This window comes from Saccostrea cucullata, unplaced genomic scaffold (genome assembly GCF_032062105.1).
Source record: "Saccostrea cucullata isolate Sc308-1 unplaced genomic scaffold, CSIRO_AGI_Scuc_v1 ctg43, whole genome shotgun sequence".
Lineage (NCBI taxonomy): Eukaryota > Metazoa > Mollusca > Bivalvia > Ostreida > Ostreidae > Saccostrea > Saccostrea cuccullata.
The window spans coordinates 241,833-259,213 of record NW_026934231.1 but is presented as its reverse complement, the minus strand read 5'-3'; the positions used below and the strand labels follow the sequence as shown (position 1 = coordinate 259,213).

General features: G+C 34.2%; 2 protein-coding genes across 3 annotated transcripts; one reads left to right on the top strand and one right to left on the bottom strand.

Annotated features, from left to right (window-relative positions):
* The first annotated feature begins 674 nt into the window (after positions 1 to 674).
* LOC134240268 (mannosyl-oligosaccharide glucosidase-like) lies at positions 675 to 4,649 on the top strand. The gene is made up of 2 exons (XM_062722364.1): positions 675 to 1,433; positions 1,956 to 4,649. Exons 1-2 carry the CDS (start codon positions 990 to 992, stop codon positions 3,843 to 3,845), a joined length of 2,334 nt encoding a protein of 777 aa, XP_062578348.1. The 5' UTR covers positions 675 to 989; the 3' UTR covers positions 3,846 to 4,649.
* A 1,339-nt stretch (positions 4,650 to 5,988) lies between these two features.
* Positions 5,989 to 16,262, bottom strand: LOC134240266 (ubiquitin thioesterase zranb1-B-like). Of its 2 annotated transcripts, none has more exons than XM_062722363.1 (8): positions 16,155 to 16,262; positions 10,281 to 11,509; positions 10,046 to 10,117; positions 9,672 to 9,867; positions 9,438 to 9,556; positions 9,001 to 9,126; positions 8,546 to 8,775; positions 5,989 to 8,126 (listed from the first exon to the last, which is right to left on the bottom strand). In XM_062722363.1, exons 2-8 carry the CDS (start codon positions 11,476 to 11,478, stop codon positions 7,896 to 7,898), a joined length of 2,172 nt encoding a protein of 723 aa, XP_062578347.1. In that variant the 5' UTR covers positions 11,479 to 11,509; positions 16,155 to 16,262; the 3' UTR covers positions 5,989 to 7,895. The 2 variants fall into 2 exon arrangements, with proteins under 2 accessions (XP_062578347.1, XP_062578346.1); XM_062722362.1 differs by having other exon boundaries at positions 10,281 to 11,505; positions 16,155 to 16,242.
* Between the last annotated feature and the right edge of the window lie 1,119 nt (positions 16,263 to 17,381).

The window sequence follows — 17,381 nt, the reverse complement described above, 5'->3', positions numbered from 1 at the left end:
ATCTCTTATCAAGCGTGTGTGTTATCTAATCTTTTTAAGATCTCTCTTCTCTTTTTGTAATTTATTTTGGATGACCAGCTCTTTATTTTCAAAATGCATTTCAAATTGATCTATCAAGATTAATTTGATTTTGTATAATGGGTTTTTTTCAACAATCAGTTTGCAGAGTGACATAACACATAATTGCAATATATTTTTTTAATGCAGAAATAAAAAAAATAAAATGAAAAAATTAAAAAAAAATGTTACAATGGAATTAAATTGTATTAGTAAAATTTGTTTCAAACATTGAGCAATAATATTTCACTGCAAATATTTGTATAAATTGTGAACCATTACAGTATTTTTTTTTCTCTGAAAAACCCAGCGGGGGGTGGTCCCTATTATTCTAAATTTTTTTTTTATTTTGGGAGTTTTTCTTGGGTTCAGGATTCTTTATATTTTTGAAAATTTTATTTCTGAAAATTAAACATTAAAGATTTCAATTTTCTAAGAAGTTATGTACAGGCATGTAATACTCCAAAAATATTTCAGAATATATTTGTTATTGGGTAGGATGCTTTACGGAATTTGTTGATAGCAAACCTTATGGTTTCAAAGTTTCAAACTTCCGCTTTTCAATCCCGGATTCACCGGTTTTACTTTTATACTCTCTATGAATCGGTGAAAGTAAGCGCTTGTAAAGAACGAGAAATTATGCTAAATAACAAAGCTTCAAATTGACATCGAGTGTTTTTGTACACGTTTTTTGACACAATTGTCCGAATCATGAAAATGGACCAGTAACATTTTAGAAGGAAGTCTGGGACCTTGACTGTGTGTGAAAATGGGCGGAAATAAAAGGAATACAGTCAGGTGGACAGACACGCCAAAGGAAACAAACGCATTCGGAGAGCAGCGGAGATCCTGAAAAGCAAAACGAATCTTCCAATAAAACGGTGACAAAACCGCGTAGAAAACCTAAAAATGATCAATCACAGCCGAGAAGAATGGCATTGGCTATTGTTTTTGTATTGGTTATAATGTTAGGAGGAACTGTATACATGTTTTACCAAATGTACCTGCAGGAGTTAGTTGTTACCCCACTCAACGTACCAAAAATGATTTCACAGAATGTGTCATCTGTTATGGTAAACCCTGAAAAATTTTGGGGAACCTATCGATCTAATCTTTATTTTGGCCTTAAAACACGTTCTCCAACATCCCCAGTGGTAGGATTGATGTGGTTAGAGCAGTCGGGAAATATGGAGATTCGGCACTGGTGTAGTCAGGATGACAGATTGCCACAGTATGGATGGCTTAAACATGATGGGACTAATTTTGGTATCCAAGATGTAGTAGAGAGACATTTTAATGTAACAACATCTTTTGTCAAGCAGCCAGGAGGGGAACATGGTGGGGACTGGACAGCTCGTATTTCAGCAATTCCAAAAGTAAGATATATAAAATACACACATTTTCTAGTATTGTTTTATTTTTTTGTGTGAAAAGAGAGTATCGATGTTTTATTATCCCAAAGTCAGATGTTAAAATACTTGATAGTATTGTTTTATTATGTAAAGTATCGATGCAGGTAAAATATCATAAATACAATTTATTTATAATTGTAAAAATTGTTTTTTACCCCACCACCACCACCAAAGAAAAAAGCTGTTATTTTTTTTTATTTCACAAATTCTGCTTATTTAACAAATACAGCCCATGCAATATTGCTCAAATGCAGTTGAATAAACCATATGTATAACTTCACGTTAAAAATTATGTAATATTAATGAATTACATGTACCTGAGGATAAAAACTTACAATGTCATCCCATCTGTTGAAGGCTCATTGCACCATTGATCATGAAGCAATCACATAATATTTTAATTTAATTTTGATAGATGTTTCTGAAGTTTTAAATTTTTATTAATTATTACATATAATTTTGTACAATGTATTTTCTATCTTTCAGGATGTCAACAGACCTGTTTTAGTATCTCTCATGTTTTATATTGCCTTAGATGGACAAGGCACACTAAATCCCAATATAGCAAGGACCAGGATGGATGCAGTCAGTGGACATTCTGTTGAGCTTGGAAACTTTAAATTATCATTCCCAAAAGCCATGAAAGGTGTAGGAGTTAAATACAACCATCTTATTTCATATGCCTCTAGGCTGGACAAGCTTAAAGATTTGTTACAAAATTCTCTGAGGACAGATAGCTTTGATAAAGGAAGAACGATTCCGTACCTTACTTTAGCAGGACGTCTGCTTCCAAAAGATAGCCCAGCTCCAAATTTCATAGTTCACCAGGTTACAGCGCAATTACCATTAGAAATGGAGGTTGTGTTTGAGTCAGGGAGCAATTATAATCGCCATGATTCCCTTCAAGGTGAACTGTACACACACAAACTTGAAAAATTCTCAAAAAGTTTCGACAATAAATTCTCTGAAGTATTCAATTTAGAAAACAAAAAATACAATGGACATGAAATTGCTTTTGCAAAAGCAGCACTAAGTAATATGATAGGCAGCATTGGATATTTCTATGGGTCTTCCATAGTGCAATCAAAGTACAACAAAGAGCCCATTTATTATTGGCCTGCTCCTCTATACACAGCAGTTCCTTCCAGATCCTTCTTTCCAAGGGGATTTTTATGGGATGAAGGTTTCCACAATCTTCTTATAAGTCAATGGGATCCTGATATAGCAAAGGACATTATTGCTCATTGGTTGGACTTGCTTAACATTGAAGGATGGATTCCAAGAGAACAGATTCTTGGTGTTGAGGCCAGAGCCAGGGTTCCAGATGAGTTTGTAGTTCAGAGAAATGAGAATGCTAATCCACCTACATTATTTTTACCACTTCAGCGTTTAATCAAAGACATGATAACCAGTCATGATCCGTCAGACAAACAGTTCTTGAAAACAGTGTTTCCTAGATTACAAAAGTGGTTTAGCTGGTTTAACACAACACAAGTAGGAAGTGAACCACTAACTTATTACTGGAGAGGGAGAGATGATAAGACAAATAGAGAATTAAATCCTAAAACTCTAACATCAGGCCTGGACGACTATCCTAGAGCATCTCACCCCAACTCAAAGGAGAGACACGTAGACTTGAGGTGCTGGATGGCACTGGCATCAGGGATTCTAGCTGACATCGCAAAGGAACTTGGGGAGAACGGGAAGGAGTACGAGGCTACACACAAGGTTCTGACAGATAATGATCTCCTGGACAAACTGCACTGGTCACCGAAGAAGGAACGTTACTGTGACTATGGACTTCATTCAGACAGAGTTCTCCTAATGAAACCCAAACCACCAAAAAATTTACAGCCAGGACAACCCTTCAATCAAGACAAGATCCGAGATGTGAAGACACCACCCCAGATGCAGTTTGTAGAGTCTTTTGGATATGTTTCTTTATTTCCACTAATGTTAAAAATAGTAGAGCCAAGTTCTTTAAAACTTTATAAAATCTTGAATGACCTCACCAATACAGAATTGCTGTGGACTAATTATGGACTTCGATCTCTAGCTAGGAATGCTCCTCAATATCAAAAAAGAAACACTGAACATGATCCTCCCTATTGGAGAGGGGCTATCTGGATTAATATGAACTACCTTACTCTAAGTGCTTTACATCACTATTCAAACACTCCAGGTCCCTACCAGCAGTTAGCACAGGGAATCTATAAGGATCTACGTGCAAATGTAGTCAATAATATAATAAAAGAATACTATAGGACAGGCTATGTTTATGAACAGTATAATGATAGAACGGGTGAAGGCAAAGGAAGTCATCCTTTTACGGGATGGTCAGCTCTGGTTGTACTAATAATGGCAGAAAAATATTAGTCATTCAAATGCATTTCTATTACTCAATGTGTTCAAATAAATTTTTGTAATACTGTCTCAGTTTAAAACTAATATAACTTACTAAAATTACATCTGAATTCTATCAGACACCATCATCAGATATTCACTCATCCTTCACAATGAGTGAAGATAATATCACCATTGGTATCCAACTATGCTCATATACATGTACTTGGTACACAGAGTGTAATGAATATGTGATATGATAATATTTTTGATGTTATTAAGATTGAAAGTGAATATTTGTGAATGATATTATTATTCTAATGACATGTATGTTGGTTTACAAATCCATCTCTTTAAACCAGTTTTCTTTTGTAACAACTAATTTTCGTACACCTAGTTTTTTTAATCGGCATTACCGGGGGGTATTTGATGCATGTTGATTGAAAGAATGTATGCCACTTTTGAAGATGTCAGTTGTATTTGTTATTTCAAAGATGTGGGTTGAGTTTTTGATGCGTAATTGGCAAATCATTTAATTTTGTATTTTAAATCACAAATAATTTTATTTTATAGATTGAGAGGTAGATGTATAATAGTCATTTGTATTTTTATCAACTTCAAGTTCACTGTGTAAATGCATATGAAATAATTATAAACTGAAAAATTGCTCAATTTCAGAAATTTGTTATTATTTCTACAAAAGAGATCTTTTAAGAATGAAAAAGATGTCTAAGCATTACACTGTAACATGTCATCTTTTTGTTACATTGAACTTAAACTTGGATCTTGCTTTAGCCTTCAGTTGCTTTAGGATGGCTCTTACACCACTTTTTGATCACTGAGAAAATTTTAACAAAAATTCCATATTTAAAAACACTTTTTCCCAAAGAAAAGGAGTTCAAAGAAACTATTGAAGAAATTTTAATAAAAATCCATTATGCTGATACATAATGTCAAGAGAACTATTCAACTTCATCAACAGTTTTGTCCTTGACCTTTTCTTTTCCTTGATTTCACTTTTCTGAAACTATTCAAGATATTTTTATCAAACTTCATATGCACATATATGGGTAACAACATGTTTGACCTTGACCTTTCATTTGACCTTGACCTCAAATGTATTTTGTCTTCAAGAAAGTATTCATAAAGATTTTTTTTTATCAAACTTCATGTTTTAACCTGGGGATGAGAGGAATTCAATGGCATCAACATTTTTTAACTTATCCTTCTTTTGACCTTGACCATGGGCAAAATTATGTATGGAAATAAAAAAAAAACATGCATCTCTGAGATTCTCAGTGTAGTCTATGCATGTGCTTAAATATCGAAATCAGGCCCCATGACCATAAACTGAGAATGGACTTAAGTCAAAATTTCAAATCAATATATTTAACTTTTGAAAAAAAATTGACATTTGGAACTAAATTTGCATCATTTGTTGGAATATAAATATTCTACATAACTGCAATATTTTAAGAACATAATAATTATGTTGAATAAAACTTAAGTTATTTAGAATCAAAATTTTGACTTAAGTCTATTTTCAGTTTATGGTCATGGGGCCAGACCAAAACCTGTAAAGTCGTAGCATTTTGAAAAATTGTTTACAGTCAGATGGACAGACAATGGACACCTTACTACTGTAGATCACTAAATTTTCGCGACACCTTATTTTCGCGAGACAGTCATTGACTCTTGATTAGCGACACAAAATTTTCGCGTATTGTGGTTATTGCTCTATATAATCTTAAGGAATACTATTATACGCGAGAATTAAATTTTCGCGAGCACACTGTCTCGCGTAATTACGCGAAAATAAAGTTCTCGCGAATAAAAAGTGATTTACAGTACTGCATAAGCTCTTCTGGTCTCTGACCAGTTGATTGAAAAAAAAACAAAAAAAAACTCTATATTAGATCTTTGGATCAGGAAAAACTCCAAAATTATTACAGAGTCTAATGACTAGTGGGCTTCTTGTTATTGGGATTAATTCCATGATATTCTACCATATTTCATTCTATTATTTGCCTGCCAACTGAACTCTATCCTTTTTTAACAGATATCTTTTATCTACCACTTTCATATTTTGTAAAAAAATCTATGTACAGTACATACTTCATTTCTTGCAACAGAAAACAGCAACTAGAGCTGTGTAAACTGGATAACAAATGCAAAGTATTTTTCTTATCTTTTAATGTACAAGAAAAAAAAGACTGCAAATATTGCACACAAATGAATATTTTCAACCAGAAAATGAATTTAAAGGAAGAAAAAAATATACGGATAGTGATGGATATTATTATTATTATCGACAGAATAAAATACCTCAGTGGTACAGGTTCACACAAATGGAGATAATCAAAACATTAAAGCATGCCCATTGTGGTAAACAATACATTCCACTGATGACCATATCTTATGTATGATTTAAAGGAAAAAAACAAACCAATATAAACTAACTTCCCTCATAAATACAAATGAAGTTTCAATTAAAGTTTGGATCTGAGTAGTTATGTTTTGTGGTGTCTAAATAGAGATACACAAAACATCAAGAGGATACAAGTTATTCAACCACAGAGAAAATATAGCATTGCATCATTTTTTCGTGAGGATGTTTTGCAATTAAATCTTTTTCATGACAGACATGATTACAATGAAAACCTGCATATACTATTTTTATTTAATTTGACACTGAATACACCAGTATTTAAATTTTTTTTTATCAAAGTACATGTAATTTGATTTAGTATTGCAAAAATCAAGATAGGTAACCATGTAGGTATGCTATAATCAGGTTTTACTTCATACATGTACACTATACAGGTAATTCAGCAATAATTACATTTATTCCACAAAGCACATGAAGCAGAGTACTGTATAAGGTATAAAATATTTTCAAAAATAATTTTAAAGTACATAGCAAGACAGACAAAGACATATTACTAAGATATGTATCATTCACTTCCAATTTCTCGATGCAGTCAATGCAGGAAACATATTTCCTATATTTTTGTCCATTACACATGTGGAGAATTTAGTGCTTCCGTCTGCTACAGAAGTACTATAATATCAATCATAAACTCTGAATATGAAAGATTTTAAATGAGGTATTTCCATTTAAGTATTTCTTTGGACAGAAATAGGATTCACAACAGAACATATATTATAAACTTCATCTTTAGGTAATAAAAATTTATGTGTTATCATTTCAGTAAAACTTTGATAAGCACTAATCATACAGCAAACATTGAGGGAATGATTTAAATATCTGAATCAAGTAACAATTATGGTCAATTGCCCATAGTACATGTACATATCTTAATTCTTTGAAAATCCCAATAATATTTGACACAAACAGTAAAGACAAACAATTAAACACATTAACATTAAAGCCATTTTTAGGAATATCATTCTTAGGATCAGACCAGAAATATTCAATTTAAAATGCTATTCACTGTACTTCACTTTAAAGAAATATATTTAAATTGTAAGGAAATCACACTAATATTTCTTGTAGAATTTATCTCATGTCTATATAAAGTACCCAGCAAAACTCCCCATTTCACACAACATAATACTGATTGACATGTTAAACATATCTCCCTCAGTGCTGTTCTAGCACACAATGCAGGCACTGTTGAAAGACATATTTTCATAATTGACCATAAAAATGGATTATATCTATAAAAAAGAGAAACATTTTTGTTATCAAGCACTGCACTAACCAATAAATCACTTCTGCTTTTGTCCTTTACTCCTGTCCACACAGTTGTAAAAAGTAGACACTTGAAATACAAAGGTCAACACCATTTCAGTATAGTAAAATATAAAAGAACATAATAAGATAAGATCATCATTGATTTATACACAAAAGATATTGTACTAGCAATCAAACATACCATGTTTACATAAAATATAACATTAAAACTTCAACAACTACAACAAAATAATCTAATGAAGTTTTCTGAATAAAAAAGAAACAACCAGAGTTATGGTGAATTTGATTCCAACTAAAGCAAAACTGAAAAAAACATCATTCAGAGGTACTATTAATCACAAATAGGAAGGAAGAGGTACCCTGTCTTACTCCTGATCACTCTCTCCATCACTTGAAAATGTTTGAGCAGCCAGAGTTGTTTGTTTATTTGTCGTCAAGGTGACATGTGGTAGCTGTCTGTAATGGTCCAGCCATTCGTCCACCATTTGTTTAATCATTAATGGCCGCTTCCCCACCTTCTGCAGGGCAACCAAACATCCACCCTTAGTAACCACACAGTCCAACCACTCGTGTAAAATACTCTCCTCACGACCAACCTGAAATAAATTTATAATATATAAGAATTTCTAATATTCTTACAGTTCAGAAGTTAAGGGTCAGTTTGGAATTGTGTGTCAGGAATAAAATGATCCTAATTTTCCCAATAAAAAAAGACTGTGATAATAAAGGATTAATATTGTTAAGGAGAAAAATATAATGGTCTTCCACCAATGTTACATATGGATCAATTAAATTTTACATACTTTCATCCAATTTATATAAATGATTGGCACAGATATATCTTTATCAAATTAATTTTTTTTTCATTTGTTAACTTAGGGATTAATGATGGCAACCATTGCAGAAAAAATTGACACACTATAAATGTATTTTTTCTGCAACCTAATTGCAACAATTAATTCCTCTACTATCTAAAAACCATTTTATTGGTCGAATAACAAAATTAATTTACAACCTCTGATCCCATTAAAAAGGGCACTGGCAGGAGTTTTCCTTCATAATCAACCAGTGGTAAGTAGGCGACTTCATCATCATCATTGGGTTCAATATGAGCCCCCGCCCCCGGAATGCCATCTGTGTCCATTTCCATTGTCACTAGAGCAGAGAAATGCCCCCTTGTATACCCTAATGCTATTGGGGTCTTCCAACAAAATCCATTCTCCCAGAGTAACGGTAAATAAACACCTGAAAATCATTGCACAATTATAACCATAAATATGAAATATATTATACAGTGTACATGTACTGTATGTGTGTGTGTGTGTATGTATTTTATCAGTGACTTTAAGATCTACTTATGTACACATTTTAAATTAAATATTCACAACGTATTATCAAACCATGCTAATATCAAATCTACATCATTTTTCAACACTTTATGTTACATGATACTATGATTTTCTGTATCACCTTGAAATCTTGCTAATCCTAAAGACTCTCCCCTGAAACTTTTGACATACTTCACTCCATACACAATGATAGGTCTACGAAGAATATGGGCTAATGCAAATATATGAGTCTGTTCTAAAGAAGCACCTGTAGAAAGATAAAGAATAAGATGAAAATTCAGGCAAATTTCTAAATTTCATATTTACAAGTACAGTATAATTCATATACTTTGAACACTGATATAGTGAATTTATAGTACAGCAAAATCATTATGGATTTCCAGCAAAATTATTCACAATTTCGGGTGGAATTTAACATTTATAATGAACTCTGACATTACAAATTTAAAATAAATCAATGTTTATATAGATTTCATAGAGGTGAAAAAACAAAATTTAGACCTTTAACAGCAAACATTTTATATTTCCGTTCATTTCAGTTTACCATGCTGAACTTACCAGGTTGACTTGCTAAGTTTAAGAGTTCTGCCCAATCATTCTGCCATTGTGCCTCGTCCAAAGAAAACTGCAGGCTCTCAGCATGCATTGATTCATATTCCTTCCATCTAGGGTAGAACCTATGTATTAAACAAAAAACGGATTAGTTACATCCTGTATTCATTTTTGCAACAGATTATCCCAACAAGTTAACACAATTAAACTTTTCAGTTTTCATATACATCTAATTCTTACATCATAGCACCATCAGTAATACTCTCAGAGAGGGCTTGTCTGAGTGTGTTTTCTGAGTCAAACACTCCCCAGGTTGCCTGTAGTACCGAGTCCAGAAGGCAGTCTCCTGCAGTTCGATTCCAAAGTGCATACAGACGACTTCCTAACCTTACTGTAAGCTCCAAACTCCAGTTTATCACCAAATCATCCTCCAGTTCTACAACATTGAAAAGTTTCTGTAAAGTATCAGGTGCTTCACTATTCAGATCTTTCATGATACTTCATGTTAAGTGCATAACACAACCATTTTATTGGTAAATACATGTCTTTTCCAAAAGTCTTTACTAAAATAATTTTCTTTCTATGTATTTTAGGTCCAAGTTATACAATGTTACCTTTTTGTACATCTTCATCTAGAATTTCACTGAACACCTGTGACTGTACAGACTGAGGTAAATCCATAACACCTGTCAAAAGACATGAACAAAACCTCAATATATTTCACTGTGTCATAGAAAATAACAAATCAATATCCAATGAAATAAGCTATGCAGGATGTTTAGTATTCAAATTAGTGAGAAAAAACATAAACATTTGTAATGAATCTTTCAAAATGTTGTAATTAAATACCTGAGGGTAAAGCAAATGTCACACAATCTGAAAAGAACTGGCAAGGGAATTCCCCCTTTCCTCCCTTCCTTTGTCTCAGTATTGAGGAAATTTCTCGACGGATTTCTGCTGCAACATCGGGACAAACATGGGATGGCAAGCGTTTAAGTCCCTTAGCATTGGATTCAGTACTTGTAAGAAGGACAGCAAGCATGTCATCTCTCTTGAATCTTATGGCAAGATGGACAAGTGTGTATCCTACTTCAAATGCACTGGGTCTGTTTAATAAAGCCACTTCTTCTTGGGTTAGCTGCCGCGAAGGATCACCACCTGAGGTGATAAATGACTCAATGGCTCCTAAATCTCCAATCACTACACCAACACATGCATTCAACCACAACCAATCTTTCTCTCTCATGCACTTCCTGATCTGTTTAAGTCTTTTTTCTGTAGCTTTGTTGTCATCAGATGTTACAGCACCAGAGGTTGAAGGGTCTTGTAATTCTACAGACTGATTGTCACTCTGAGGGGATCCACCCCCGCACGCCAAGGTGGGGGAAGAAGGCCCTGTCTGTTTGGAGGTAATTTCAGTGGGTGATAAAGAAGGTGGTGAGGTGATGATCTCTGGAGAAGTTCTTCCTTTACTTGTTCCACACATAACACATTTTACAGTTTTGGGCCAGTTTTCATATGTGCAGGCTTTGCAGGTCCATTTTATTTTTGCATATTTTGAATATGATTTATTAATATCATTATTGGATGAACATTTTGCTGCCTTTGGGGATCCAGGTGTTACTTCCCTTGCTGGAGTTGTCCTTCCTGATCTAGAACTCTCCCCTAAGTGAGCTGCCGATGTTTCATTCCTGGTCTTGCTCCTCTGCTTAGGTGACTGACTTCCAGGTGACAAATTCTTCCTTGGTCGCAAACACTGAGTGCACTTACTGGACTTGGGCCAATTTAGATATGTACAGGCTGAGCATGCCCATTTTGTACCTTGCACTGCATCACTGCTACTGACGTGGGATGAGTTTAAGGGCACTGTGTTGCTTTCCTTGTTGTGTCCCATGGAAGCTGCCATTTTGTAGATATCCTGTTCCTCATTTTCAAAGTCTGAGATTGGTGTATCCTGTCTCCTTACATTACATATTGTACACTTTGTAGCCACTTGAAAATTCTGGTAGGTACAAAACTGACATTTCCACTTGTCCGACTCAGTCATTCTGGATCTCTTGCACCTTGCACACTCCTGGCTGCCAAAAAATAAAAAAAAATTTTAAAAATATTTTCAACATTGAGTTCTATTTCAATTCTATGCTAATTTTATTTCAATTTCACCAGCTCTACATTAAATAATAAAGTGCCCCGCCACAGCATGATACGCCCGTCAAATATTGTTCAATAATCATAAATTGGTTAGGATACAAAAAAATCAGGTAGCCATGATTAACAGATTGACAAAGATTTCAATGACCTAATTTCCATTTCTTATTATACATCTCTAAGAGACTTACAGCGTAGGGATTAATTATAACAAATAAAACTAGTGCTAATTGTAACGGGGACCGTTACAGATGTTCCCCAAACGCTCCCAAACTCCCTTTTATAGTCATATTCCCTGTAAGCATAATTAAAGAAGACAAACTCTATGCATTTAAGACTTTAACAACGTTTACCCAGAAGTGTACTATGTTCATTCAAATTTTATCATTGCACACTTGCGCATGTGAATGCTTGTGCATACTGACCATATCATATTGTCTAAACAATCTATATATTTTAATATGTTAAATATTAAAGTATTTAATCCAAAAGTATTAAAAAAACGCTCATTCAAGTGTATTTTTGATTTTACCCATTTCACGTGCACGCACGTGCATACATGAGCATGGTGACCATACCTTCTTGTAGAAGTTCATTACATGTATATATGTTCTAAATCCCACCCCGTTTGGTTGAAAACCAAGGGAGTTATAGCTGTTTAAAGTTTCAGCCAATCAGATTGTAGCGCACGTACACACACATGTATGCATGTGCATGGTGACCATTCCTTCTTGTAGAAGTCCGTCATATATATCTTTGTTCCAAATCCCATCCTGTTTGGTTGAAAAGAAAGGGAGTTATAGCTGTTTAAAGTTTCAGCCAATCAGATTGCAGCGCACGTATACGCACGTGTATGCATGTGCATGGTGACCATACCTTCTTGTAGAAGTCCATCATATATATCTATGTTCCAAATCCCATCCTGTTTGGTTGAAAACCAAGGGAGTTATAGCTATTTAAAGTTTCAGCCAATCAGATTGCAGCGCACGTGCATGCACGTGCTTTCATGATAATTGCTATATATCATGTTTTAGGACATCCTAAAGCATGGCTATGTTCAAAATTTCAAAGGATTTCATCAAAAAACAAGAAAGATATTGAGACTTTAGTTTCAGCCAATCAGAGTGAAGAGCACGTGCATGCACGTGAGATCTTGCTATTTTGACCATGTCATATTGTCTATGCTACTACTATATCCTTATATTATGAGTTTCAAAGCATTTCATCAAAACGGTAAAGATTTACGTCTATATCAATTAAATTCGTCATTTCACGTGTTGCTCGTGCGCGCTCTTGCATGCACGTGCACACAAAATGGCATGTTGACAATGTCATCTTATCTACATTTATTATATGTCTACATATTCTAAATATCAAAGCATTACATCGAAAAATGTATATTGGTCATTTCACGTGTTGCACGTGCGCGCTCTTGCAAGCACGTGCGCGCAAAATGACCTTCGTTCCGCAAATCTACATAACATGCCTACTTACCCTAAAAAGGTTTCCCCTTAATCGGATGTGTACTTTACAAGATCATTCGCGGACAAAATTTTCCCGAGAAGAAAAATAATAATAATAATAATAAGAAACAGAGTAAAAACAATATGTTCCCCAACTTCGTTTGGGGAACATAACTAGTGAGACATGACTGCAATTTGTGGCAAATATATAAAAATTGAAATATATATATTTTTTTTAAATGAACACATATATAATTAGTTTTAATCATATTGTACAATACTAATTTAGTTTTAATCATACACTAAAACATCAATTTGTTTTAATTTCATTACACCTATTGAAAGATCTTTATCTGGACTAGCCATCAAGAACTCTTAATTAGAACAGGCAACTATGAGGCCATTTCTTTTTGCCCAACTCCCAAGAGATAAATTAACATCTGCTTCAGATCTAGAGGTGCTCTTAGCTCCTGACAATAAACTCATTAATCTCTCTCTAATTTGACATGCAAATTTCTGCTATCAAAATTCTTCTTGACCAGTGCTTGATAATTAAGCCCATGGGACAAACTGAATTCCTCTCAAAGCATAAACATTTGTTACAGATTGCTGTAAAGTATATAAAAAAAAAAATAAGTTTTTACTTAATTTAATGTTTTTTAATAAGGATACAACTATATTTTTACATTTTTTAGGATTATGACATTTAGAATTTAAAAGACATAGTTTTTTAAAAAAAATCACTATAATTAAAGGTCACAGTGACCTTGAAATAGGCCGCGACACACCTTCTACTTTAGATGTATACTTTTGCCAAGTTTGAAAGCTCTAGGTCTAATAGTTTTCTAGTTATGAGCCGGACAGGATTTTTCCATATTTGGCTATAGCATCTTTATTAAAGGTCAGAGCGACCTACTTTTTGTGCGCGACACACCGTCTACCCAAGAAGTATGAGTTGACAAAGTTTGATAATCCTAAGCCTAATAGTATTCAAGTTATGAGCCGGACAGGAATGGACAGACGGACAGACAGACGGACGGACAGATGGACGGACGGACACGAAGCCTATAACATAATACGTCCCGTCTTAAGACGGGCGTATAAAAAGTCTGTTTTACTCAAAGTATATGGCAAGAATACATTTCTGCTACACAGAATCAAAAAAGACAACTCTCAACATACTCAAAGTTGACTTCCAAGAAGGTAGCCAAAGGAAAATAACTCCAAAGGGAAGTTTTCTATAGATATAAATCTATATCTATTTATAGATATGTTTTGACACAAATAGTAGCCAGGTAACTACAAAAGTGGTCATGCAGGCTCACTCAATTAGCCGTAGTAAGAATTCATTCACCATCCCTGCTGGGTATTATGTCTTAAAGGTACTAGTGTCTATATCAACCCCTGAATATAAGAACAGATGCAGTGCAGCACTGTATCATGTCCTGTGTTCTTCTTATGGTGGTGGTAAGTTTTCTCACAAAATAATTCTAAAGTGGAGACTGGAGAGATGTGGAATATGAAAACTATATATCCCTCAATACAAATATAATATCTTCTGTCTGTATGTTTGCACTTGAATGTGAGATTTAATGACTACTGTTTGGGCTGTGGATATCAGCCCAGGTAGCTCAGTCAGTAGAGCACCTGACTAGCCATGCAGGTGTCCGGGTTCGATTTCTGGTCCATTCATACATGTTACAGATCTTTAGTTGGAGATCTGTAGCTCACTCATCTGAAAAAATATGGATGGACTACCAGAGAGGTACAGTGTCCCCATTGAAAATAAGGACAAACAGAAAAATTTGTTAACCAAAACATAGGTGTTGGAACCGGTTCCATGTTCGTTTGCCCGATTTCTCGTTCGCCAAGAGTCCGCTCGCCCTAAAAATTGTTCACACAGGGTCCGTTTGCTCTCATTTAATTAAGAAATAAGGTATCATTTTTTGAGTTTTATTGGGATGTAAAACGGGTTGGTCACGTGATCAAATCTCATAAAGCTTGAAGGGCTTTATGTAAGATTTGATCATGTGCCAACCCGTTTTACATCTCAAAAAATGATACATTATTACTTATATTTACATTTGTGACTTATTTATTACAAATAGTAATGTATTTAACTAAAGTTTGAAACCCATAACGTTTTTTTTACAAAACTCAACGGTATAAATTGAATGTGTTTATAACGTTGATCGCTTATGACATCTCAGTCCTTTAATTGTTTTCAAAACACAGCGCAATTCGTAAAAATAACACGGATGTATCCCCCTAATTAACATTGATATTAATCATATTCAATCATCTTATTAACTATAGAGCAAACACTAAGTCATTCAAAAAACATTAGAATCAAATCAAAAATTAAGACTAAATGAACAGAATTTGAGAAAAAATATCCCAAGTTCGTAAAGGAAATGGAAATGATATAAGTTATTTTTTAATTCATATGAGTTTATATATACAAGTATATATATAAGTATTGGGCGAACCACATATATGGAGAACAAGATATTGGGCGAAAAATATTTCGGGCGAATGGACTTTGTGCGAACGGACTCCCGCAAACAGGTAGATCGGGTGAACAAACCCGTTATCGTTGGAACCGGGGGGCTAGGGGGGCTTAGCCCCCCCCCCCCCACTTTTTTTGCAAATGTATACATAATATTAAAAATTGAGGTCTACCTTTTTTTGTTGGTTTAGCCCCCCCCCCACTTTCAATTAGCCCCCCTCCCCCACTTTCAATTAGCTTCCGACGCCTTTGCAAAAGTTATTTCTTTAAAATAAGTATTTCTTGATGCAGATTTGTGATTATAAATTTATTGCCAGAATAAAAAAAATCATAATTTGTTCAGTAAATCTAAATCTCGGTCATCTGGGATATTATAATAATTATATCCCAATCGGACTAAATAATCTCCGATTTGGGCCAGAGCTCAGAATGGCCTCAACCTGTATATGAGAGAAGCAGGTAGTGAAACGAATCAGTAAGGTAACGAACTTTGTGAATGCAACAACTACATTAATTCCCTAGTCTAAAACAAAGGTAGGCCTATAATAACAAGAGATGGACTAGCATATTGAATTACATAAACATCTACACTTATATCATTACCAGGAAAGACAGGAAAGAAGTTTTTTTAAGGATCACATAGTGGGCTCCAAACCAAAACAAAGATTTTTCTTCTGTATATGGATGACGTCACATCTAAGTGGTGTCCAGTCAAGTCGTACCCATACCGACTCGTACCCCAGATCTTTAGGCCTCATATTATCTGAGCTTGGTAGGCTCCCCCTTCATTTTGATTTTATAAAAAGTATTTTGAATTATGTCCATAGGTTAGAAAGTCATTTCCATTATTGAGAGCAGCATACTCTCAAAGTAAGATTAATTGGAGTAACATCCTAGCTGGTATTGAACATTTAGTAAAATTGCAGAAATTTTTTTGGGACTTGAAAAATATTTACTATGCCTGCCATTTGAACAAAGAAAATTAATATGTTTCTTTTTTTCTTTTATTTATTTTTAGTCAAAAAAGTTCGGTAGATGTAGGGGGCTTAAAATGATCGACTTAAAGCAACGCCTTTTTCTTAAGAAAATGGAGCAATTTTGATTTTCCATGCTACGAAAATTTTTCATGGCGTTTTACTGTACTTAAAATTTTCTAGTTTTTATCTATTTTAAGTAAACTCAAATTTATGTTTTCAACGTCAAACCAGTAATGTAAATATTTGGGTATAGCACAGGCATCAGAACCGGGAGGAAGGGCTTAATCCCCCTCTTGTTTTGCAAAGATATACTTGTACATAATATAGGCATTGAAAATTGGGGCTTACCTTTTTTTGTTCCCTACCCACTTTTAACAATCCCCAACCCCCACTTTCAATTTGCTACCCACGCCTATGTAGACCTACATAGGGAAGATAAGAGTTGGACTGAGAGACCTTCTACCTGTCTTCTCCTCCTTCTCGATAAGGGTTAATCATTTCATGTTTTTCGAATTGAAACATATGAAGATGACGAACAGTATTCAAGAACTAAAGTCCATAAAACAATACAAAATCGGAGCATAGCAACTCAGAAACACGGACCTCCAAAACATCAGAGGTGGGATCAGGAAAGATATACCCGTATAAGCGGAATTTTTAGCTCGCTAAAATCAAATATCGCTAAAAATATAAACTTTCTTTAATTTCTAATAGCTTCTTTAATGAGCATTTTAAATTCGCTAAAATTACTTCTTGCTAAAATAAGATACCATATTTTGAGGACAATTAATTCGCTAAATTTGCGTCTCGCTAAAATTTCCACTTATACGGGCATAACAAAATCATGCTCTCT

Excerpts from the sequence above, each read along its gene's own strand:
- LOC134240266 (XM_062722363.1), bottom strand. The coding sequence starts at position 11,478 with ATGACTGAGTCGGACAAGTGGAAATGTCAGTTTTGTACCTACCAGAAT. Across the intron at positions 10,118-10,280 it reads GACATTTGCTTTACCCTCAG|GTGTTATGGATTTACCTCAG; the intron begins GTATTTAATTAC and ends GTCTTTTGACAG. Across the intron at positions 9,127-9,437 it reads AAACTTAGCAAGTCAACCTG|GTGCTTCTTTAGAACAGACT; the intron begins GTAAGTTCAGCA and ends ATCTTTCTACAG.
- LOC134240268 (XM_062722364.1), top strand. The coding sequence starts at position 990 with ATGGCATTGGCTATTGTTTTTGTATTGGTTATAATGTTAGGAGGAACT. Across the intron at positions 1,434-1,955 it reads GTATTTCAGCAATTCCAAAA|GATGTCAACAGACCTGTTTT; the intron begins GTAAGATATATA and ends TCTATCTTTCAG.